Source organism: Biomphalaria glabrata, chromosome 1 (assembly GCF_947242115.1).
Source record: "Biomphalaria glabrata chromosome 1, xgBioGlab47.1, whole genome shotgun sequence".
Taxonomy (NCBI): Eukaryota; Metazoa; Mollusca; class Gastropoda; family Planorbidae; genus Biomphalaria; species Biomphalaria glabrata.
In genome coordinates, this window is record NC_074711.1 from 29,103,304 (window position 1) to 29,129,522 (window position 26,219).

Here is a 26,219-nt window from a genome sequence, read left to right on the forward strand (position 1 = left end):
CCAATGCTTGAACCCAAGACTTTATCTGACAGCCTTTCTAGCGTAACCAACTTGCCACCCGTTCATTTCCCAGATTTAATGCATCATTCACATTTGGACAAGTGACACGACAGTATCCTGGAGATAAAAGCACTTAATGTTCACTTTAGCGTCATGGTATAGCTAGTTTTCTTTTTTCTTTTATATCATTTCCAGTCCATTGTCAAAGCAAAATTTCGCAGGTCCAATCGACGCGGAAATTTCCGTTAGAAAATGTGGAAAATTTCCCCCAAGCTTAACTACGCTTTACAGAAGTCGTGTCGTTACTTTGCAATAATAAGGAAGCACCAGTGAATGTTTTCCTACAGATTTAGATAAGAGAGTTTATAGTGTTTTGACTGAAGGCGTTAAACGATAACTATATAAGCACAGATTCACCATTCTGATCTATTGTTGCATTGATGTATTGCTCTGTAAAGGTTTTGCATTTGAAAATATTTATTGTTCTTTACATACGTACAGTGCAAGCTTTGACGTTACACCTGTGTTGTGTGAGCTTGGATATTACACGTGTGTTGTGTGAGCTTGGATATTACACGTGTGTTGTGTGAGCTTGGATATTACACGTGTGTTGTGTGAGCTTGGATATTACACGTGTGTTGTGTGAGCTTGGATATTACACGTGTGTTGTGTGAGCTTGGATATTACACGTGTGTTGTGTGAGCTTGGATATTACACGTGTGTTGTGTGAGCTTGGATATTACACGTGTGTTGTGTGAGCTTGGATATTACACGTGTGTTGTGTGAGCTTGGATATTACACGTGTGTTGTGTGAGCTTGGATATTACACGTGTGTTGTGTGAGCTTGGATATTACACGTGTGTTGTGTGAGCTTGGATATTACACGTGTGTTGTGTGAGCTTGGATATTACACGTGTGTTGTGTGAGCTTGGATATTACACGTGTGTTGTGTGATCTTGGATATTACACGTGTGTTGTGTGAGCTTGGATATTACACGTGTGTTGTGTGAGCTTGGATATTACACGTGTGTAACGCGAGGTTGATCATTAATAAATCTGTAGTACGATCAAGATTGTTCTACATGTGTAAGTACTTCGAAGAGTACGTGTTTAGAGCGATGTTTACCTTGCCAGGCCGCAGCACACTTGCATTCAATAAACACCAGCAGACGTGAGCGCTGGGCCGTAGTACTGAGTGAGCAGAACTGGAAAAGGACAAAACAAAGGAAGGAAAGTTCAAAGTACAAACTAAAGTACAATTTGAAAACATTGTACCAGTTAGACAGCACAACCACAAGTTAATTCAGGTGGGCACTAGCAAGAGTTCGTGCGTGTCTGTGTGTCATTGACTGGGTGTGGCTAATAGGATTAACACATAACGATTAGTGTGAAATGCAGTTTTATTTAGATTGAAGCTGTTATGAAATATTGCTTAGTAATGATCTGAATGGCGACTGAAAAAATGACTCCATCGATGCCATTTCTAGCTCGGAGATCTATCAATGCAATCAATAAACGCTCAATACCTTGTAACAAGTACATGTCACCTCGTCATGCCACCTCGTCATTGTTACTGAAATCTTTGTTATAATTAAAATTAAAGAGCAAAATTTAGTAATAGGATACTCAAAGATAATAAAAAATAAACTCATAGCTAAACAAAGACTGCAGATACAAATCACAAAACATTTTGTAGTGGTACATTTATTTGAATCCACATTCAAACATAAAAATACTAGCATTTTTCCCCGTCTATAAATGTTTGTATTTTGCCATGGATCCCTTTCATTTATATTTGTTTCTTATAACATTATGGTACTATAAACGCCCTCCCAAACAGACTCACCTTCGGCCTGTAAATTCCATCTCTCTTTTCTCCCCCCCCCCCAGCCCATTCACGCCCCGCCCCTTAAAAATTTGAATTTTAGTTTCTGTTACATCTAATCGGAATGGGCCGCTTTACAAAGCTACTCCCCCCCCCCCCCCCACTATATACCCTTTGGCCATGAATTCGATAACCAATATCACCTATCCCCCCCCCACACACACACACAACCCATGCTCTTGGGAAAATAGTTCCACATATTATCTCTGAGTATTCTCCAACCTTTTATCAAGCTATATGAAAGGTGCTCTAGTGTTTTCAAATACTTCAATTTTTTTTAGCGGCCCTCGTAAGGGGAAAAAGCCGCTATTAGGTTTGTGCCAAATGTCCGTCTGTCCGTCTGTCACACTCAGATCTCTAAAACTAGAAGAGATATGAAAAATATTATTTCATCATTAAATGCGGCTTGAAAAGCTTAGGTGCAATGGCTACCTTTGGTTTCTAAAAGCAAACCGTTTAATTTATAAAATTAATTATGCAAGCGATTTTTTCATAAAAATACACCAATTCTAAAACAATTAGGTAAATGTAAGGGAGGCAATGTTACAATATGCTAACAAAGATAGACAATTTTTGTGTATTTTCAGTATCACTAAGTCAAATATATTTATAAAATGTACAAGAAATGTTTACAACAAATATAAATAATAGTTAAAGGTGTTTTTTCTGGTCAACTAGCTGCTAAAATTGAAAGAAAACATTTCTATTTGTTTATAAAGGCCAATAATGCATTTTGTATGTAAATATCACGCACATTTTTTAAAATGGTCTTTTTATGCAGCGACTTTCTTGCAGTAGCGTAACGTCTCAACATGACATGGCGCTAAACCAATTCCTTAAACTTTTTTAAAAAATCAGATTTTATTTATTTTTTGTTTAGTGCCCCCACCCGAATAAAAGAACATTATATTTGTGCGTTTTTTCTGTTGGTCGGTCTGTCCGTCACGATTATATTAACAAATAACACTAGAGGCTATTGTAAATCTGATTTAACGTTTCATTTTTCATTCAGAAATATTGCAATAGTTTTAAGTATCTATAATTGATTGTTCCGGATGTTTTGTGAAAAACAAATCAATGCCAATGAATATTTGTTTGCTCTTCTAACTTATATTAGATTTTATTTCCATGCTTAAACGTTGCAAGAAACACATTATCTTTAATATATTGTTCCGGTTTTTTAATGTAAATAGCATATATATGCTAAATAAAAATATCTATACTGATTTATATTTCAATAACTATAAAGTTGTTCCGGATATTGTTTTATAAAAAATAAATTATGTCAAATGATTGTTTGAAATCGCATAATTGACTAATATTACACTTATATTCTTTGACTCTACGTCACTATAGTTTATTTATCAATATCAATGGTTCCGAATTTTTAATTTAAAACAAAAATATGTCAAATAATTTTATTTTTTTCAAAAATATCGACAATAGGTTATTCAGGATTTTAAAATAAGAAAGTAATTTACTAGAAACGATTATTGAAAATCAATTTTTAGACTTATTTTACAGTTGTTTAATCGGTAAATAATGTTCCGGATTTTGTTTCGAAAAAGAAATCGACATACATAACCTTAATTTTCTTACAAATCGTCGCCAGAAATGATCCGAATTTTATATGAAAAATCTAATAACGCTAATAAATGTTTGAAATCCCTCTTCTAATAAATAAAACTATTTTCTCATTTACGAAAATTGGTTGTTCCGGATTTTTTAAATGAAAAATAGTTTAACCTTATTTATGTAAAATCGCACTTCTCTCGTACACTACATTTAACTTTCTAGCTAAAACGTTAGAAAATCTAATTATTGTAAATATTATGCTCCAATTTTTAAGGAAAACAACTTCCTAACAACAAAGTATGGTTTGAAAAAATCTCCATAAGGCTATGGCACATCTAATTTTCATAACAGACCATCCCACAAATTTAATTAACGGCATTTGATTAATCTGGAATTCTTATTTTCTCTAACTATAAATATACAAACATCCGGAACAATCTATTATAGAAACTAAAACTAATGCGATGTTTTCGGAAGGGAAATTAAATCTTAATCAGATTTTCAATAGCTTTTAGTCTTTTTTTTTCTCGCTATTAACATGACGGACAGACAAAAAAAAGCGTCTTTAATCCTTTTATATATATATATATATATATATATATATATATATATATATATATATATATATTAAGTCTAACTAGCCCATGAAATGAAATGCTAAAAGAACTCACTCGGTGCACCAATGTCTATGATCCCTCAAGAAGCTGCTCGTAAAGATGACATTTTTTATTCTAACTAGGACGTGTGACGTAATGGAATTTTTTTTCCTTTGACGTCATATGGAGTTAATTCTTTAAATGAAATGCTAAAAGAAATCACTCAGTGCCTCAATGTCTATGAACCCTCAACAAGCTGCTCGTGTAGATGATATTTTTTAGTCTAACTAGGCCGTGTGACGTAGTGGATTTTTTTCGTTTGACTTCATATGGAATAAATTCTTTAAATGCTAAAACAACTCGGTATAGTAATGTTTATTAAACCTCGTAAAAAGACATAATAGCTAGAGTTAGATATAATCTAGATCTAGATTTTTTTTTTACACTAGAGCTAGATTTCTAAAACTAGATTTAGATTTTAAGTTCTAATTAAAATCATTATAGAATCTAGATTTAAAATTTCTTGGTCTAGTTTGGAATGTTTGTTGTTTTACATGTTTCGGATGTTCCTTCAGAGTTGTAGTCCAAACCTCCCGTAGGACGACGGGGGATGGGAGCGGGCAGGGTTTGAACCTGGGACCATCGATGAATCCAAACGACAGTCCAGCGCGCAAACGCACTACCAGACAGCCATGATTTAGACTAGATCAAGATCTATAATTTTAATTTCTAGGCTTAAAGTGTAGATTTTTATTTCTGAAGTCTAGATTGTCAATATGTCAATATTGCAATGTTATAAAATACTAAAACTAATGTACTATTTTAATATTTCATATTGCAATTAGTCTATTAATTGATTATCTAGTGTTTTTTTTATATAAATCTTATTTAAATTACATCTACATTATCCCAAATATATATTTTAGATCTAGATCTAGTAGATATAGATATTGAGAGTGCTAAATTAATGGTTTAATTTAGGTAGATTTACATCCTCATTCTAGTTCCATTTAGGCCTAAATGAAAATGCTCAATACCAAAAGATTATCTAAAATCGCTCTTCTGACATATTGTACATATCCGGTAGTTGTCATTCCGTAATGTGTAGGTATATTATCAATAGTAGGCTATTAGTTTGTAACCAGTTTGTCATTAGATTAAGAGCAATGCCTGGTCGTGCGGTTAGCGCGCAGGACTGATTATCTCTACGGTCTCGGTTTCATACCCTGCTCAATGCCATTCTCAGTCGACCAGGGATCCGTCTCCCACGGGGGCCGCCTCTGAGTTTGTGTGGCAACACAAACTCTCTTTGTAATCTTGTTTTATCTAGTGTTACAAATTATCTTAATTGTACAGGGATCGAGGTTATACATTCCGTTTCAACTTTTATGTAGATCAAATTATTAAACTTAAATTGTGCAAATGACGCTATTTATAAATAAAAAAAAATGGTAGCGATTTTTTGTCCCTCAAAATAAAAGTCTGATGTTCTATCGACTGAGCTAACCGTGTGTTAGTTGTATGTGAGGGCATTAAGCATAACAAATAAAGTACTTCAAAACGGGAAGTTGTATTGAGATATTTATTAGGATACCAGGTTTGTTTAAAGTCTAAAGTCTCAGCTGTCGGGTGTTTGACTTGTGGTCTACCTTGAGTGGGATGCTAAGTATTGTGGTGTGCCACAGCGATGTCAGTGGCGTTGATAGTGTCTCTTGGCTCTGACCCAAGTACTGCAACCACTCTTAGAGTGAGACATGCAAGAAATGGCAGAATCAAGCGATGTGTGCTGGGTATCTTTGTATTGTTGCTGTTTTTTTACTCGCTTATGGATTAACTGCAAATTTAATGGCACACTGATGTGTGTGTGTGTTTTGTGTGTGTTTTGTGTGTGTGTGTGTGTGTGAGAAAGAGAGAGATGGAGAGAGAGAGAGAGAGAATCTATTTATATTGCCACCTCGCCAATCTTATTAATCGGCAAACGTTGGCCCCCTCCCACCTCACTTGATAGCAATGCCACAGATCTTCTGCCGGCCCTCCACCCATAAGAAACATTAAATGTTATGAGAAGCTTGATAGTGTCATTGGAATACAGGAAACAGTGCGGGGCTAAATTTAGTAGCAACACTCTGGGAGTCCAGAATTAGGGCTAAACCGGGACCTGAGAAAAAAAAAGATATTAACCCTTTGGGTCAGGTTGTTCGCTAACTTATTGATTCAACTTACCACTGTCCACTTGGCTGGCCAGTGCTAGACCTTCCTTGCAATTGTATCGTATCGATACATCAAGTTATATTATTAGTACTCAGACTAGTTTTACGCACATTCACTTCATGGTGAAGTTGGAAAAAGAATTTTATGTTCGTGTTTTAAATTAATGCCTGAAGCCTTCATAGGGCGAAGCGATTTGTCACTGCAAGAGTGTCACATAAGTAGGGTATTGACATATCAAAGTAAAAAAATAACTCTCTTCTTTCAGACTTTTGTGGCCCACGGTTAATGAGGTTGTCATGTGGACAGCAAAACGCCTTTACTTTTACCCAACTAATGTCAGGTACACATAAGAGTTGGGTGGACTCAGATGCGTCCTAAAAATCTCGAAATTAAAAAAAAACAAAAGTCTTCTCCGAGATTTGAACCTTACACTCATTAGTTCGAAAGCCAAGCGCTTTAACACTCAGCCACTACGCCCAAGGTATTAACACAAAACACATGTGGAGAAGTGATATATTCAAAGGTACCCACACGAAACATACATGTGGAGAAGTGATATATTCAAAGGTACCCACACGAAATACACACGTGGAGAAGTGATATATTCAAAGGTACCCACACGAAATACACACGTGGAGAAGTGATATATTCAAAGGTACCCACACGAAATACACACGTGGAGAAGTGATATATTCAAAGGTACCCACACGAAATACACATGTGAGGAAAGCGACCTACACAAAACATACATTTCTGAAACATGGACTAATAGACTACTAGGATTACAAAATAAAACGCAAACTTTTAACACAGAAACATGCAAAGAATAATATTAATAATAATAATGACAATGTCTTCCATTCCGAACATTAAGGATGAGTACAGTGTTTCACAATCTCGCAAACCCAGTTGCGGCCTACATATTTGTCCACATCTGATTCAAAGTTATCTTCACGTCTTCTGCGCCTGTCTTCTACAAAAGCTTTTCTTTAGGCATTAAAAGTGTGCCTCGCGGTCTTCTTGAAAGTTCTCCGTCTCTTTCAGAGACCATCAGCTGTCAACTACTTTCTTCTATGCCAGTAAAGGCAAAATGGCGCCTGGGCTGATCTTTGTAGTGCTTACGGTTTCAAATCAAATAATAAAAAACTTTCATAGTGCTAATAATGAACAAAATTTGCATTTAACTTGTTGCCTTGGAGAAATTTGGTGATATGTGATTTTCTTTGCATTACAGGACTGTGCCAAATATGGAATATATATCAACCAATTATAGTTCTAAATACGGCCGATCTACTTGTACTTTCTGTACCGTATATAGGTTAGAAGGGCCATACGTATTTTTGTTTATGTAAGATTGTATTGGCTAGTGGAAAATGTTTCAATTGGGATTGGTTTTAAACGAATAAAATGTCAGGAGATTCCAAGGGCAGAGAATTAAAGAGATATTCCCAAGGTTCCTAAAGTTAAGATTTATTGAAGGAATGTAAGATAAATGCTAAATTAATTAGTAAACAAGCTCATTAACATTACAATTATATTCACCGTCGTAATTTTAAAACAACACAGAAACGCGCAAAGATAAAATTGTTTGCCCTGAACCTGGTCCATTTCTGAGCGTGTGTGTGTGTGTGTGCCATTGGGATATTTTGAGTGTATAGACAAGATAATGTTTGTATGTGTGTGTAGGGAGAGGCCAGTGTGTGCATGTACACATATGATAAGTGTATGTGTACAGTATTCCACAATGTCTCTGTGTTTGTAGCCCAACTCGTGAACAATGTCACACATCGAGGTCACAAGGTGAACACAAGAGAGATGACATGTAAGGACATCTTGACGGGCGTTGGCCTGGAACAGTAGACCACCATGACAGAGGGCAACGGGTCATGGCTGAAAGAAAACTAAAACAAATACATTGTTTAGTAGGAAATAGGAAACAAGAATGTAATGATTATTAAAATAGCGTATTGCGATGACGAACAAGAGAAGGGACATAACTCACTAATTATCTTTATGCTAAGTATTGAGAATTGTTATCCTTGCATTTCTTAGCTTCTCTGAAATGATACATAAATATCTATTCAAGACATGGTTACAATACGCCCTTGAATTTATAAATACCTGTTTATGAAAGAGGTTGACACATACGTTCAAAGCTTGATTTTGTGTGTTTATGGTAAATAATATGTCATAGCAGTGACCAAGAAAGTAAATGCTGAACATTTTCACAATTTAGAGTGTTAGACTAATTAGTCACTAATACCTGCCGACGGTGGACACAACTCCAAAAAGGAGGACATGTCCTCCTTTTGCCGGAAGTCTAGTAACCATAGTATAATTATAATTATTATCTTGACCAGTGTAGAAATGTAATAATTGGAATTAAATGCGAGAGAATAAATAAGATAAAAAGCAACTATTGCTAGAATCCTGTGGACAACAAAAAATGTAGTAAAATGATGAATGTTTTCTCACAAGAACTAGAGACTCACCCACGTTATGGTGACAGTATTGATGAATGAACAGGCTCAGCGCCTAAAGACGACAAAGAATTAGGTTGAAATACATGGAGGCCTTGATAGAATATGTTGTAATCATTAGTTTTATTGAACGTAAGGATATTAAATAACCTTTAAACAAGTGGACTTGATTTACTGTTGTGTGTGTAGCCAGCCAGCTCTAAGATGCGGACAGTCAAACTAGGTATCCAAATTTATTGAGAAAACAGTTTTTGACCTTGTGAGTAAGTAAAATTCCCCTTTCAGACCTTGCGATCTAAGAGGCAGATGATGTTAAAGTCAGGTTTCTTTGGCCAATGGTTAACGAGCAGTACAATGACCAACCGCCTTTACTTTACCCAACTAGACCAGGTACCCGTTAAAGTTTGGTGGGCGACCTGCTGCCGTCGAGATTCACAATGAAATTCGAAATTAAATTTCTATGAATTGAACTCTGCGTTTCAAAATAGGTCAAGTGATGGGATTTTGAGAACTGACTATGATGCGGTTGAATACAATAGGATTTTCTATTTATATAAATGAAATATTAAAAGTAATAATGGTTTACAATAGAAATGTACTACATTCCTGAAATATAAATTTTATTACAATAAATATAATTTTTTTTTATCTTGAAACATTTTTTGTATGATTGATTTAAATAATATTTTAGTAATATTATTCCATTTGGACTATTTACTGTAAAAAAAAGATTTATTTTTAAATAAAATACAAAATTTTCTTATCAAAAGACCTCTAGAGTTCTCTATATGTTTGTAGTACGAAAATAAAAAAAACCCGAAAAAGGTCATTCCTTCAAAGGTAGATAACTGTTGAAAAGGATGCAATCTACTTTAAATTTGTTGAAAGAATTCGTAAATTTAGAAGTTTTAAGGTCAAATGAAGTGTTAGCATTAGACGTGCTCTTTCTTTTTACTAATAGTGTTTTAAAACATATAAACTGTTTTAATTCAGATAAAATTCAACATTTTAAAGCAATATTTACAAAATAATAAATTAAAAAAACTGTGGAGTTATTTTTCAGAAAGAAATTTTATTCAAAGTACGTCTAAATAACACAATAGTTCCTTTGCCCTTCATTGTCGTGTGGCATTTGAGTAGAACATTGGCTTCTCATATCAAAGGTACAGAGTTCGATTCTCTGATTCCGATTTTTTTCATACAAAGAGTTTTTTATACTTATTTTTAATAAAAAAATAACTAAAAATTGCAATGGATTGTGGTGACCTATTTTATCTTTTTTTTTTTTTACTATTTTTATCATCATCCGTCCCTGAAAACAAAATGTCTCCACTCTTCCCAATTAGAATCTCTCCTTAGCAGAAATAGTCGAGGTCGATCATCTAGCTTATCTTTGTCATTTTATTACTTTTGTACTTTTAGTAGAGATAATTTTGACAACGAGTTGTGTCAAACAAAATTACCTAACCAGCTTTCAATGCCTTGAATGTGGACGAGAGTGGAGAGAGAGAGAGAGAGAGAGAGAGAGAGAGAGAGAGTGAAGAAGTAAAATGTAAACAATATATTAAAACATAAAAAAACATATATCGAGTGAAATTATTTTAATCATTAATGTAATTAATTTCTAATAGATCGATACTAACAATAATAAATGTGTGTGGACAATTATGATTGTTTTTATTTTGCTCAATCTTCCTTCTTATAACATTGTCAGTGCACTATGGATCAATACTTTTTGTGGACCAGTGGGGTGGGACGGTAGATTTCCTGGGAAAAAGGTTTCTGTGATCCCTTTTCAAAAGCGTTTAAAAAAATTTAAACTTGAGGTCTCGAGTCTCCAGGCCGACTTGTTAGTCACTAAGCTATCAAAGTCCTTATAAAAAAAGGTTTTATGCATCTATTGTTGGCCTTAATATTTTAACGAACGACCTAATTCTGTACACAAGGTCTTTTTTCCATTTCTTAGTTCATGTTAATTAATTACGACTATTGGATTAAGTAATGGATTAATTTTTTTGTGAATTGTTTCATGTGTTTCAACTTGATCCCAAACTAGGGCAGATAAACAGAGTGAGTTGATATGAGCATTTTAAAAATGTGTGCGTGTGTGTGTGTGAGAGAGAGAGAGAGAGAGAGAGATCATACATTTTAAGCTTCTGATGTCCACACACCCCGTGCACTATGTCCAGACTTTTCATGCATTATGTTTTACATGCGTTACACTCCCTAGCTGTTTATTTTCAGAACTTTTTTTTTTTTTTTTTTGACTCAACGGTGGTAGGAAAATACTAACAGTATTCAAAGTCACGTGATACAAATGCAATGGTCTGTGTTATTTGCAATACTGTACTGACTCTGAGGAACCAACAAACTCAACACAACACATGGTCATGGAACAACAACAACAAATAAGATGAAATTTTTTTTTTGTTTTATTAATTGTTTATTATTTGATGGTAAAAGTAACATTAGAGCATCAGGTTGAAGCAATGGTTATACGAAGTGGATTATCCAAGGCTCATAATAACGTAATTGTAGAGATATCCGGGTTACGTTTCTTGCAAGATAAAACTAATTCTTTTAGATTTTAATCCACCATGACTGTGACTGTGTGATGTTTTGAACATTGACCTAGAAAAAGATTGTTGACTTCACATGAGCCAATGACGTGATGTTTAGTCGTACTCATCATGGAACGGTGGCTAAAAAAACAAAAACAACAAAAAAAAACATCAAACAATCAATGTATTGTGCAGACATATACAATAAATAGATATAGTAGTCCAGACTTCACATGCTAGGTTTGACAGAACCTCAGTGTACTGAGTGCCATGAACACGTCAGATACCCTGTACCTGGTTTAGCCGGCCAGTCAAAGCCGTTTCCGGGGTGTGGCCGCTGCGCATGCTACAGCTTCTGGGAGCCAAAGATGAGAGTTGGGTACCGAGTGGGGACCAAGAATGAGCCAAGCTACCTTCAAAGAGAGGGTAAGACTGCCTGTCCACTAGAGGTGCTACCCCTCCTAGATACCCCATACACCCCTAAAAAACTAGACTAAACGGACAGAATGGCAAGTACCAGCACAGTGCTGTGGAGTACTCAAGAGCAGGACAAGACACACAGAAAGTCTCTGGTCATCCACTGCACCCAAACTTGTCCCCGGACGTCTTGACCAAATCTTGCTTCCGGAAAAGGACGGGCTTTAGGGCGAGAGAGTGAGGTCGACGTGTTGCGCGAATACTCCTCACTTTAATCCAAATTCCAGCACAAGTCACTTGTCATCCCCCCCCCCCAACACAACCAAACCAAAGTCCTGTGGCGACAGGCAAGCAGTGAAGCGGTAGGTGTGGGAACACTGGAAGCCGTAGCTGCAACCCTGCACACAGGCGGCTCAGGCCATATGGTCGTTCACCACTGACACAGAGCAGCAGTGGAGTCCGGCAGCCCCCTGAGTGGCTGAGCAGCCCTATTTAGGAGTGCACTGCTCACCTCCATAGCATGAGGACAGGGCTAGAAAAGGTGCCCCAAAAATTGCCTGCTCAAAACTACCCTAGCAAGCCTACCGCAGTTGGCGGGAACCTTACTCAAGCGGTCGAAATTCAAAGAAAAAGACGAGGATAGTTCCTCTTACCATAGGCGCATGGAATGTGCGCACACTACTTGACAACGACACATCTTATAGACCACAAAGACGAACTGCACTAGTAGCCAGGGAGCTCCACAGATACAACATAGACATAGCAGCACTAAGTGAGACTCGGCTTGCAGATGAAGGTGAACTCTGCGAAAGAGGAGCTGGATATACTTTCTTCTGGAGCGGTAGAAGCACTGAAGTACGACGTGAATCTGGAGTCGGCTTTGCCATAAAAACATCAATAGTATCCAAACTAGTCGGGCCTCCCAAAGGAATTAGTGATAGGCTCATGACCCTAAAGCTGCCTTTACAAAACGGAAAGAAACATATTTCCATTGTTAGCTGTTACGCACCCACCATGACTAACCCAGATGATGTCATAGCAAAGTTTTACGAAGAACTAAACTCCACCTTGCTTGATATTCCAAAAACAGAAAGGCTACTCATTCTCGGTGACTTCAACGCAAGAGTCGGCTCTGACCATCACATCTGGAAAGGAGTCTTAGGCAAATTTGGGATAGGTCAATGCAACAGCAACGGATTATTACTACTCCAGACCTGTGCTGAACACAAGCTGCTCATATCGAACACAATATTCAGTCTTCCAATGAGAAAGCGAACTTCATGGATGCATCCCCGCTCAAGACACTGGCACCTCATAGATTACGTCATCACCAGACAATCTGACCGTCAGGACATTCGTGTCACCAAATCTTGCTGTGGTGCAGAGTGCGGAACAGACCACCGCCTCATCATTACAAAACTAAACATTCGTATCCAACCAAAGAGACGTCCGCAAAAATCAAAACCCCTAAAAAGGCTAAACACGGCCAGCTTAGCAGATGACAAAACTGAAAAAGTCGCTTGCAGATGCAATAGAGAACGGCCTCAAGTCCACCGTTCCAACTGAATCAAATGTAGATAAAAGCTGGGAATGCTTCAAAGAAGCTATCTATAGCACAGCATTAAACATACTCGGTCCTATGGAGAGAAAGCATCAGGACTGGTTTGATGAAAACAGTACTGAGATCAGAAAACTATTAGACGAAAAGCACAAGCTCCACAAATTGTGTCTGAACAACCCAAACTCCCAGTCCACAAAAGATGCATTCACTAACATCCGCAAAAATGTGCAAAAACAGCTACGCCAAATGCAAGATATCTGGCTTAGCAAGAAAGTGGAAACAATACATGAATTTGCTGACAAGCACGATATGAAGAACTTCTACCATGCCATAAACGAAATCTATGGACCCACAAAGTCAGGCTCATCCCCTCTATTAAATGCTGATGGGACAATCCTATTGACAGATAAGGAAGAAATCCTAAAACGCTGGGCAGAGCACTTCGAAAAGGTTCTCAATACACCTTCCATCATAAATGAAGCGGCCATAGACAGGCTACAGCAAGTACCAATAAATGAAAAAATGGATGACCCCCCTACGCTAAAGGAAACCGATCTTGCCATTCAACAGCTCGCAAGCGGAAAAGCCCCAGGAGCTGACTCCATTCCCGCAGAGGTCTACAAAAAAGGTGGATTAGCCCTGATTGAAAGACTTCATATGCTCTTCTTAATTATGTGGGAAAAAGAGTCAATACCACAAGACTTTAAAGATGCCAAAATTGTTCATTTATACAAGCGAAAAGGAAACCGCCAGATCTGCGACAACCACAGAGAAATATCTCTTCTCTCTATTGCTGGGAAAATCCTTGCACGCATCCTACTAAATCGGCTCATGCAACACATAGAATATGGTCTACTACCAGAAAGCCAGTGCGACTTCAGAAAAGAGCGTGGAACCATTGACATGATCTTTGCAGCAAGGCAGCTCCAGGAAAAATGCCAAGAACAAAATGCTGACCTGTCCTCAATATATGTCGACTTAACAAAGGCATTCGACACTGTTAGCAGAGAAGGACTCTGGAAGATCATGTCAAAGTATGGCTGTCCACAAAAATTCATAACCATGGTGAGACTATTTCATGATGGCATGAAGGCTCGCGTCCAAGAAAGTGGAGAACCATCAGAGCCCTTCGAAGTATCAAACGGGGTAAAACAAGGCTGTGTCCTAGCACCTACACTGTTCAGTATCATGTTCTCCGCTATGCTGACAGATGCATTTACAAATAGAGAAAACAAAGGGATAAATATATCATACAGATTTGATGGTGGCCTATTCAACCCGAGGCAGTTTAAAGCAAAATCAAAAACAAATGCAGCAGTAATCAGAGACTTGCTATTTGCTGATGACTGTGCCCTAAATGCCTGCTCTGAAAACGATTTGCAGAGTATCGTCAGTGACTTATCAAGAGCATGCCCAGACTTTGGCCTTACCATCAATACGAACAAGACTGAAGTCTTACATCTACCTGCTCCTGGGAAAGCCTACTTGGATCCAAGCATTACTATAAATGGACAGGATATAAACGCAGTGGACAAATTCACATATCTTGGCAGCACACTCTCCAGAAATGGAAAAATCGATAGTGAAATCGATCTGCGTATCGCCAAGGCCAGTGCATCCTATGGCAGACTGTCTACAAATGTCTGGAACAGACGTGTATCACCACAAACACCAAGCTAGGGGTCTATAGAGCCGTCATCCTCCCTACATTGCTCTATGCCTCAGAAACATGGACAGTGTACAGTAAACATGCAAAGAAACTAAACCACTTCCACATGACATGTCTGAGAAAAATACTAAATGTCAAATGGCAAGACAAAATACCAGATACAGAAGTCCTTCGATGAGCGTGTCTACAAAGCATCCACACAATCCTGATGCAGTCCCAGCTGCGATGGGCAGGTCATGTCTACAGAATGGAAGACCACCGCATCCCAAAACGATTCTTGTATGGCCAACTAAGCGAAGGAAAGCGCTCGCAAGGTGGGCAAAGAAAGCGCTTCAGGGACACCCTCAAAGCTTCTCTGAAGGCGTTCAGCATAGACCCAGCCACCTGGGAGACAGAGGCACACGACAGAGCATCATGGCGTCACGCTGTGAAAACTGGCGTACAGGTTGCTGAGGAAAAAAGAACAACGCAGGCAGAAGAAAAACGCCAGAAAAGAAAAGCAAGACAAACGACACTAGCTCCAGCTGGAATAACCTGCCCAGTGTGCGGCCGAACATTCCGGGCTCACATAGGTCTCACCAGCCACATGAGGAGGCATAAAACCCCAGTGCAAAGCCCTCAGCCCCCTGGATGACAAAGTGGTCATCATCGAACCACGATGGACGAACTATATATACAATAAATAGATATAGTATACACCGCTTTCAGACATTGCAATCTATAGGGCAGATGATGTTAAGATCATCTCTTTTTATGACAACGATTAACAAGAGTGTCATGTGACCAGCACAAGGACCAAAATTTTTTACTTTTCCAAATCTTAGAAATTTTTAAATTCCAGTCCTACGAGATTTGAACCCAATACCCTCGGTTCGGAAGCCAAGCGTTTTACTATTCAGCCACCAAAACTCTTAAAATCATTATCATCCTTGAGGAAATTGGACTTATACGTTTATGCCTAAGTTTCAGCTTAACATGATGTGACGTAATGGGGAAATAACTTTTTTTTTGAGTAATTGTAAAGTTAGGAGTGTTTCCCTTTTAGAAGTTTATATAAGGGCATGTAGACTTTGTTTAGCAGGGCACACTTCTCCCGAGTACCCCAAGACACAAGACCAATAACTCACAGAAAATAAACTATATACAGTTCACAACACTGGTCCAGTGGTCAAGCTGGTAACTCAGGAGCATGTGGCAACGAAACAACTTAACAAATGTTAAAATCGTGTCCCTAAGTGTTATAATTGTAATAGTTCAGGTTTAAAGTCTTCGAAGCATTCATCGGAATGTTTTTCTTGAAAAGGTTAGGGTTAGTTTGTTGCCAATGTTGTGACAAAAATAATTTAGAATTGCATTTATAAGTATATTAATTACAAAAAAACAAGGCAAAGATTTCTAAGTTAAACCAGATAATGATGAAACTTTGACAAGATTTGTTTGTTCTCAAACTAAAGGTGGACATTTGCACTACCAGTCTTGATCTTCGCTGACACAGATGTACTTTTTAAAAAATGATACAGTTCGTTATTGCAATGGAATTGAATTTATCGTCTAAGAAGTCCCGAGATACCGAGATACTTATTAGTTTGAACTTTTGAACACTTCTCTCCAGCTACAGAAACAAACGTTATGATCCCTACATTAGTTTAAAATATTGTTCATCTCGTGACTGTAATTGTTTTCGGAGATCTATAAGGGCTGGGCAAGGAAATGTGAAAACTTTGTTTAGAAACATCAAGCACTACGTGATCGAAATATATTCGTGGATAAAATGTACCATAATAGAGATATGACGTCCTTGTGTTTACTTTACAGGCGTAACATGTTGCACAGGGCTCTCTCCCTAACCCTCTGAAGTCTGTGTCGAAAATTCATTGCTTCATATTATTATGTATGCCCTATTCTTAATTGCTTTCAGATTCTGGATTTGAAAATGAATTTGAATTATATTGAATGTTGATAAAAATCAGTTAAATCTATGTAGCATTCGAGTTGAGTGAGTCACAGTGTTTGTAGACCAAATACTGCAAGTGTTCTGGTGGTCTAAAGATCAAACAAGTAAGTGCACTGGTGGTCTAAAGACCAAACATAGAAAGTGTACTGGTGGTCTAAAGACCAAACATAGCAAGTGTACTGGTGGTCCAAAGACCAAACATAGCAAGTGTACTGGTGGTCTAAAGGCCAAATAATAGCAAGTGTACTATAGCAAGTGCACTGGTGGTCCAAAGACCAAACATAGCAAGTGTACTATAGCAAGTGCACTGGTGGTCCAAAGACCAATCATAGCAAGTGCACTGGTGGTCCAAAGACCAAGCAAATCAAGTGCACTGGTAGTCTAAAGACCAAAAGACCAAACACTGCCAATGCTCTGGGTGACTAACCCTAACTGTTTTTTTCGGCGTGGGCGCTTCCAGCACATCGTCCACCTGGAAAGGATCGCCAAACAGGTTCAAGTGGTTCCAGCCATGAAACAGCAGACGATGAGTGTGTGTCTCTGAAAGTGAAGTAAAGAATGCACAAGAAAAAAAACATAAAAATACTTCATACAAAAAGACCATACCCCCCCCCCCTTTTTCTCTAAATTAAAGAGCGATTGTTTTTATTTCTCTACATAACTAATGAATGTTAGATTAAAACCAGAAACAAACAAAACAAATACTTTTATTTCTCTACATAACTAATGAATGTTAGATTAAAACCAGAAACAAACAAAACAAATACTTTTATTTCTCTACATAACTAATGAATGTTAGATTAAATCCAGAAACAAACAAAACAAATACTTTTATTTCTCTACATAACTAATGAATGTTAGATTAAAACCAGAAACAAACAAAACAAATACTTTTATTTCTCTACATAACTAATGAATGTTAGATTAAATCCAGAAACAAACAAAACAAATACTTTTATTTCTCTACATAACTAATGAATGTTAGATTAAAACCAGAAACAAACAAAACAAATACTTTTATTTCTCTACATAACTAATGAATGTTAGATTAAATCCAGAAACAAACAAAACAAATACTTTTATTTCTCTACATAACTAATGAATGTTAGATTAAAACCAGAAACAAACAAAACAAATACTTTTATTTCTCTACATAACTAATGAATGTTAGATTAAAACCAGAAACAAACAAAACAAATACTTTTATTTCTCTACATAACTAATGAATGTTAGATTAAATCCAGAAACAAACAAAACAAATACTTTTATTTCTCTACATAACTAATGAATGTTAGATTAAATCCAGAAACAAACAAAACAAATACTTTTATTTCTCTACATAACTAATGAATGTTAGATTAAATCCAGAAACAAACAAAACAAATACTTTTATTTCTCTACATAACTAATGAATGTTAGATTAAAACCAGAAACAAACAAAACAAATACTTTTATTTCTCTACATAACTAATGAAACAAACAAAACAAATACTTTTATTTCTCTACATAACTAATGAATGTTAGATTAAATCCAGAAACAAACAAAACAAATACTTTTATTTCTCTACATAACTAATGAATGTTAGATTAAATCCAGAAACAAACAAAACAAATACTTTTATTTCTCTACATAACTAATGAATGTTAGATTAAATCCAGAAACAAACAAAACAAATACTTTTATTTCTCTACATAACTAATGAATGTTAGATTAAATCCAGAAACAAACAAAACAAATACTTTTATTTCTCTACATAACTAATGAATGTTAGATTAAATCCAGAAACAAACAAAACAAATACTTTTATTTCTCTACATAACTAATGAATGTTAGATTAAATCCAGAAACAAACAAAACAAATACTTTTATTTCTCTACATAACTAATGAATGTTAGATTAAATCCAGAAACAAACAAAACAAATACTTTTATTTCTCTACATAACTAATGAATGTTAGATTAAAACCCAGAAACAAACAAAACAATACTTTTAAAAACAACAACATTTGTTTCCATTTTTGTATATCAAACTAAAAAAAAAATACAATTAATTAAATAATTTGTTAGGTTTTTAATTGATTCATGTTTTGTTAGGTACCGGAACAATAAATAGTTGTTTAAAGTTTCAACTTGATCCAAGAACGGGTGTGGGAGAAATAACAAGTAACAAGTTCAATTATTCAGGTGAAGAGAGCCGTATATATGAATACTGAAGGTTTAGTTTCAGACAAACAGACAGACAGAGTTGATATAAGCTTTGTAAAAAATGAATCAAACTTCTTTTGGCATTTCATGGGGTGATGCAAACCGATTAAAGCTAAAGTTGTTTTTTTTTGGGACGCCACAAATGGACGACCTCTTTAACTAAAGACGTACCATATAGAGATACACAAACCAAGACGACCAGAAGAACTAACAGAAGATTGGCAACGATACTAAACAGGTAACCCTCTTTCAGTCCTGGAAATATAAAGCACATATAGACGGGTAGTCATTTATTTGTATGGTGACTTTTAACAAATTATGTGTCTTGTGACTCCAACAATGTATTTAGTTTGTGACTCCAACAATGTATTTAGTTTGTGACTCCAACAATGCATTTAGTTTGTGACTCCAACAATGTATTTAGTTTGTAACTCCAACAATGTATTTAGTTTGTGACTCCAAACATTAGGTAACTGATGTACTCACTCTTGTAGGTCTAAAACATTAAAACAGATATCATCAGAAGAGACAATCGTTTATTGTTAGTAGACAGAAGTATATTGTTAGTAGATAGAAGTATATTGTTAGTAGATAGAAGTATATTGTTTGTAGATAGAAGTATATTGTTAGTAGATAGAATGTATATTGTTAGTAGACAGAATGTATATTGTTAGTAGATAGAAGTATATTGTTAGTAGATAGAAGTATATTGTTAGTAGATAAAAGTATATTGTTAGTAGATAGAAGTATATTGTTAGTAGATAGAAGTATATTGTTAGTAGATAGAAGTATATTGTTAGTAGACAGAATGTATATTGTTAGTAGACAGAAGTATATTGTTAGTAGATAGAACATATATTGTTAGTAGACAGAATGTATATTGTTAGTAGACAGAAGTACATTGTTAGTAGACAGAAGTATATTGTTAGTAGACAGAATGTATATTGTTAGTAGACAGAAGTATATTGTTAGTAGATAGAATGTAGGCCTTTTTTGTAAGTACACAGAATCGTCTGTTGTTAGGGGTTATAGTAATGTGTTATTCGATAGAATCTTGTGTTTTCTATTTTGATTTCTTTTAGTCTGTTGGTTCTGTTATCTATTGAAAACACAATCGTGCAAATAAAAAAGGCTCAAAATCTAAACAACGTCGTTAACCTCGACCAACCGTTGGACAAACTACTGCGGGTACCACCCTTTCTAGGAAAGGTATTTTAAAATCTAATGAAAGATGAACTTTCAGGAAATTTTTTTTTAAAAAGTTCCCAAGAGAATGCACATTAAAACTAATTTTCCCAAGGTTAATGAGCTGTTGTTAAATATGCTAGTTCAAGAAGTGTCTAGAGTTGTGTATCCCAAGAAGATGCTTATTCTATGTAAGGTCATTTTTTCTATATAATGAGAAACAATATATGCTATATCAAGTAAAGTCATTTATTCCATGTTATGCAAATTATTTATTTCATGTCATGTGACGTTTTATCTATCATATCAAGAGAATAATGTTTTAATTCAATGTCACGCTCTAGGTGTGTCTCATCATGTTCAGTGGGTGCTTACAAAACCTCTACTCAAGGGAGACCATCAAGTCAAGCCGCACAGTCCAGATGGGTGGGCGGTCACGTTTCCTAGACAGTGGACAGCTGATGTAGATCTTTTGCAAGACTGGGAAAACTTGAGATTGACCGTTATCCTTTTTCGAAGTATACCATCAGCATGTTGGCCCAATGGATTCAAGAGTTGAATCAAGTAATGTTCAGGAACATTGTGCGCACCTTCTTGTAAGTCTAGATCTAAAGGTTTATCTAAAGGTATCTAAAGGTTTATCTAAAGGTATCTAAAGGTTTATCATTAAAATACCAGAAAGTCGACTAGATTTATACATTCTCTCAACCAGATGTGTATATTGGAAGAGGGAGGAAGGACCGGCAATTACCAAATCATTAATTATTGAGAGCAAAATAATCGCTCTATAAGATTTACAAAGTAGGTATTTGTTTAACTTTTTCTCCTGTTACGTGAAGTTGTTTAGTCCGCGTCATGTGACGTTCAAAGTAAATAGGACTTGGCTCAAATCTTAATTTTCAGTTCAACGTCCTAGATACCGCTACTACGTCACTCTTGGGCCTACCAACAATACGATTCACTTTTAATCTCGAACAGACTGGGCAGTTTGATGTCGCACAGATGGCAGAGACAGAGTTAGCCCCTTGATTTGAGGACATTTTGAATCGCGTCATAAAGAATACAATTCCCATTAGATTATTGACCAGTTGGTATAGATTTTTTTTTGACCCTGAGTAGGCCAGACTTCTGTGAGTTCAAGGGCATTAAACATAGAACATTTATCTCGTTTGAAGTTTAACCGAGAAAGGTGGGGGATGGGGGGCATTTCTATAGACATGCTATTGGAAACCAGTGAACCCATGGCTCAAATAGTCACTTATTTATTTCAAGGTATCTTAAAAGTAATCATTTCTTCAAAACAACTGGACAGCTCATTGTTTGTGTAATCAACATCGAAAAGGAACTGCTTACTAAGGGCGTTTAGTCTAATGACTAGAGACTCTAGTCTAGAGTTATAAAGTCTCGAAACGTTTGTAAGCAGACTATAAACCACGTGACTGGACAGACTGCCGCTGCATCTAGTCATCTGTGCCTGTTGGGCTGTAAAGAAACTAAACTGAATGGGTAATGCAGTATTGCCCCTAAGGCAAGCGTGTGTGTACCGGGTAACATTGCCTCTAACCTAAGAGTGAGTGTACCTCATTTAGGGTTGCATCTAACACTCTGCGCACCGGAAATTATTGCCCCAATTTAAGAGTGTATGTGCACTGTGTAGTATTGCACCTAAATTAAACGCTGTGTATGTGCAGCGGGTGTTAGTGCCCCTAACTGAGGAGCACCAAGAAGTATTGAACCCAACCCTGTGGGCACCGGATATTAATACATCTCATTTAATCGTGTGTGTACAGGGAAGTATAGCACCTAATGATGTGTGTGCAAATGATAGTATAGCACCTAAATGTGTGTGTGTGTGTGTGCAGGGTAGTATAGCACCTAACGATGTGTGTGCAAATGATAGTAAAACACCTAAATGTGTGTGTGTGCAGGGAAGTATAGCACCTAACGATGTGTGTGCAAATGATAGTAAAACACCTAAATGTGTGTGTAAATGCAGGTTAGTATAGCACCTAAATGTGCGTGTGTGCAGGGTAGTAAAGCATCTAAATATGTGTGTGTGCAGGGAAGTATATCACCTAACGATGTGTGTGCAAATGATAGTATAGCACCTAAGTGTGTGTGTGTGTGCAGGGAAGTATAGCACCTAACAATGTGTGTGCAAATGATAGTATAGCACCTAAATGTGTGTGTATGTGTGTGTGCAGGGAAGTATAGCACCTAACGATGTGTGTGCAAATGATAGTATAGCACCTAAATGTGTGTGTATGTGTGTGTGCAGGGTAGTATAGCACCTAAATGTGTGTGTGTGCAGGGAAGTATAGCACCTAACGATGTGTGTGCAAATGATAGTATAGCACCTAAATGTGTGTGTGTGTGCAGGGTAGTATAGCACCTAAATGTGCGTGTGTGCAGGATAGTAAAGCACCTAAATGTGTGTGTGTGTGCAGGGAAGTATAACACCTAACGATGTGTGAGCAAATGATAGTATAGCACCTAAGTGTGTGTGTGTGCAGTGAAGTATAGCACCTAACGATGTGTGTGCAAATGCTAGTATAGCAACTAAGTGTGTGTGTGTGTGCAGGGAAGTATAGCACCTAAATGTGTGTGTGTGCAGGATAGTAAAGCACCTAAATGTGTGTGTGTGTGCAGGGAAGTATAGCACCTAACGATGTGTGAGCAAATGATAGTATAGCACCTAAATGTGTGTGTGTGTGCAGGGTAGTATAGCACCTAAATGTGTGTGTGCAGGATAGTAAAGCACCTAAATGTGTGTATGTGTGCAGGGAAGTATAGCACCTAACGATGTGTGAGCTAATGATAGTATAGCACCTAAATGTGTGTGTGTGTGCAGGGAAGTATAGCACCTAACGATGTGTGTGCAAATGATAGTATAGCACCTAAATGTGTGTGTGTGCAGGGAAGTATAGCACCTAAATGTGTGTGTGTGCAGGGTAGTAAAGCACCTTAATGTGTGTGTGTGCAGGGAAGTATAGCACCTAACGATGTGTGCGTAAAGGATAGTATAGCACCTAACTGTATGTGTAAAAGGTAGTATAGCACCTAACTATGTGTGTGTGCAGGTTAGTTTAGCACCAACCATCTGTGTGTGTGTGAAGGGTAATGGAACGCCTAAATGTGTGTTTGAAGTGTAGTATATCACCTAACAATGTGTTTGAAGTGTAGTATAGCACCTAACAATGTGTGTGAAGGGTAGTATAGCACCTAACAATGTGTGTGAAGGGTAGTATAGCACCTAACGATGTGTGTGAAGGGTAGTATAGCACCTAACTATGTGTGTGAAACGTAGTATAGCACCTAACGATGTGTGTGAAGGGTAGTATAGCACCTAACTATGTGTGTGAAGTGTAGTATAGCACCTAACAATGTGTGTGAAGGGTAGTATAGCACCTAACAATGTGTGTGAAGGGTAGTATAGCACCTAACAGTGTGTGTGAAGAGTAGTATAGCACCTAATCATGCGTTCACCATGTAACATGCACTGTCCCATTAGATGCAACAGAAGCAAAGCGTGTGATTGAGTACTCACGTTCTAGTAGAGACTTGGGCGGTGGTTGAGTGATGACTTCAAAACAACAACAACAGTGTTCATCTTCATTATGACACGGACTAGGGGAGGACATCTTTTTCTATGGGGGATCACACAGCTACAATCATTGACTTCATTTAGGATCACACAGCTACAAACATTGACTTCATTTGGGATCACACAGCTACAATCATTGACTACTATTGGGATCACACAGCTACAATCATTGACTTAATTTAGGATCTTAAAACTACTATACTTGGTTTCATTTGAAATCACACAAATACAATCATTAACTTCAATAGGGAATCACATGACTACATTAATTGATTTCAATTGGCATCACATAGCTATAATCATTACAACTACAAACCTTGATTTTAATTGGGATCACACAACTTCAATCACTGACTTCAGTTGGTGGGATCACACAACTACAATCTTTTTTCAGTTAGAATCTTACAATTACAGTCCTTGATATTTCAATTAGGATTTAACAGCTAAAAATCATTACTTCGATGTGTGATCATACAACTACGATAATTGACTTAAATTGGGATCAAACATACTATCATTGACTTCAATTGGGATCACTGTTACTATCATTGATTTATATTGGAAGCACAAAACTACAACCATTGACTTCAATTGGAATCATTGGAATTTGACTTTGCACAACAGATACTATCAATTACAATTATTTATAAAACGCATGAAGTTTAACAGTATAACATGGGAAAAGGGGGGGGGGGAGAGTTTGTAATGTGTCTAGATTTAGACACATGTGATTTAGACTTTTGTAAACTAGAATCTTATCTAATGTTTGTCTAATTGAGAAATCTTGCTAGACATAGATCTACAGCTAAATGTTATATTACTAATTACTAATGTATGGCTAGATCCAGATATACTCATCATATAGCAGAGAAAAATTATCTTATCTTATATATTACAGACGTTACTAGAGTCTAGTACTAATTACTACCTCTCTTTTCTGTAAAAGTGATATATTTATTCTATATGTAAACTGAATTACTTACATTGAATTTAAAGAAATACTTAATGTTAATGAAATATAACCATATAATAATGGAAGACGTGTTCTGTTCAATAACAATGCCTATTGGCTCATTCACATTTGTTTTTTATAAAACTAATCACCATAAATAGAAAGAATTAATTTTATTACATACCAAAGATTGTTTGTTTATGTTTCACAGGCTTATACACTTGCAATGTTCTTCATTCGAGGAACAGTACCAGGAAAAAGAAAAAGAAGCAGACAGAGAACGCGAGGGAAGACAACATAAGACAAAAGACACAGAGTGTTGATATGGTGCGCAAAGGTGCACGCGTTCAATATAATGGAGTATCATTCTCCGCCATGACACTATTGGTTGTTGTTTGTTTATTGCTGACTGTGAACCTAGATCATAATTAACATGGTGGCAGCGGTATATTAATGATCAGAGGTAATCATTAATAAGTATATAAAGGTTTATTGTTTGCAATAATAAATAGGCAACAATTCAAGGCTACGCCGTGCAATGGCAGCTAGAAATTTCCTTCCTGTACCCGAGCCGCTCGAGGTAGAAGGAAACATGGCCGCTAATTGGCAAAAGTTTCACCGGAGCTGGCGAAACTATGAGTTAGCCACTAAATTGTCGGAAGAATCAGAGGAGGTCAGAGTGGCCACCTTTCTAACAATTATAGGGACAAAAGCGATGGACATATATGAAGGTCTTGAAATTGAGAAGGGAAAAGAAAGAAAGATGGAAGAAATAGTGAACAAATTTGAAAGTTTTTGCATTGGAAAAACGAATGAAACTTATGAGCGCTATGTGTTCAATACGCGTGAACAGCAAGAAGGCGAGGACATTGAAAAGTACATAACAAATCTGAGAAGACTAGCAAAAACGTGTTGTTTTGAACGCCTGGAAGATAGCTTGATTAGAGACAGAGTAGTTCTTGGTATTAGACATGAATGCCTCAAAATGAAATTGCTAAAAGATAGTAGTCTCACATTGGAAAGGTGCAGAGACATTTGCAGAGCGTACGAGACCGCCAACAAACAGTTGAGACAAATACAAGCCGACCCTCCAATCATTGAGAAAGTATCAACACCTTCAAGAACAAACATTCAGAAAGGTAAATGCAGGTATTGTGGAAAGATTCACGAATACATTAAAGAAAAGTGCCCTGCATGGGGTAAAATGTGCCTAGCATGCAAGGGGAGACATCATTTTGCTGTAATGTGCAAAAAGAAAATTCAGCAGGTGTCAGATGATATGTCTAACGATGAAAGACAGATACAGTCGGACACAAGAGATGATGTCATGATGGTAAAAAATGAATGGGTGATGTCTTTGGAGA

At 36.7% G+C, this 26,219-nt stretch overlaps 1 protein-coding gene across 1 annotated transcript; it reads right to left on the bottom strand.

The window, feature by feature from the left end:
• Positions 1–11,161: 11,161 nt before the first annotated feature.
• Positions 11,162–24,974, bottom strand: LOC129926562 (uncharacterized). The gene is made up of 5 exons (XM_056031370.1): positions 24,887–24,974; positions 23,847–23,946; positions 19,286–19,369; positions 17,337–17,449; positions 11,162–11,449 (listed from the first exon to the last, which is right to left on the bottom strand). The coding sequence occupies exons 2-5, from the start codon at positions 23,938–23,940 to the stop codon at positions 11,423–11,425; spliced, it is 318 nt and encodes a 105-aa protein (XP_055887345.1). The 5' UTR covers positions 23,941–23,946; positions 24,887–24,974; the 3' UTR covers positions 11,162–11,422.
• Positions 24,975–26,219: the final 1,245 nt, after the last annotated feature.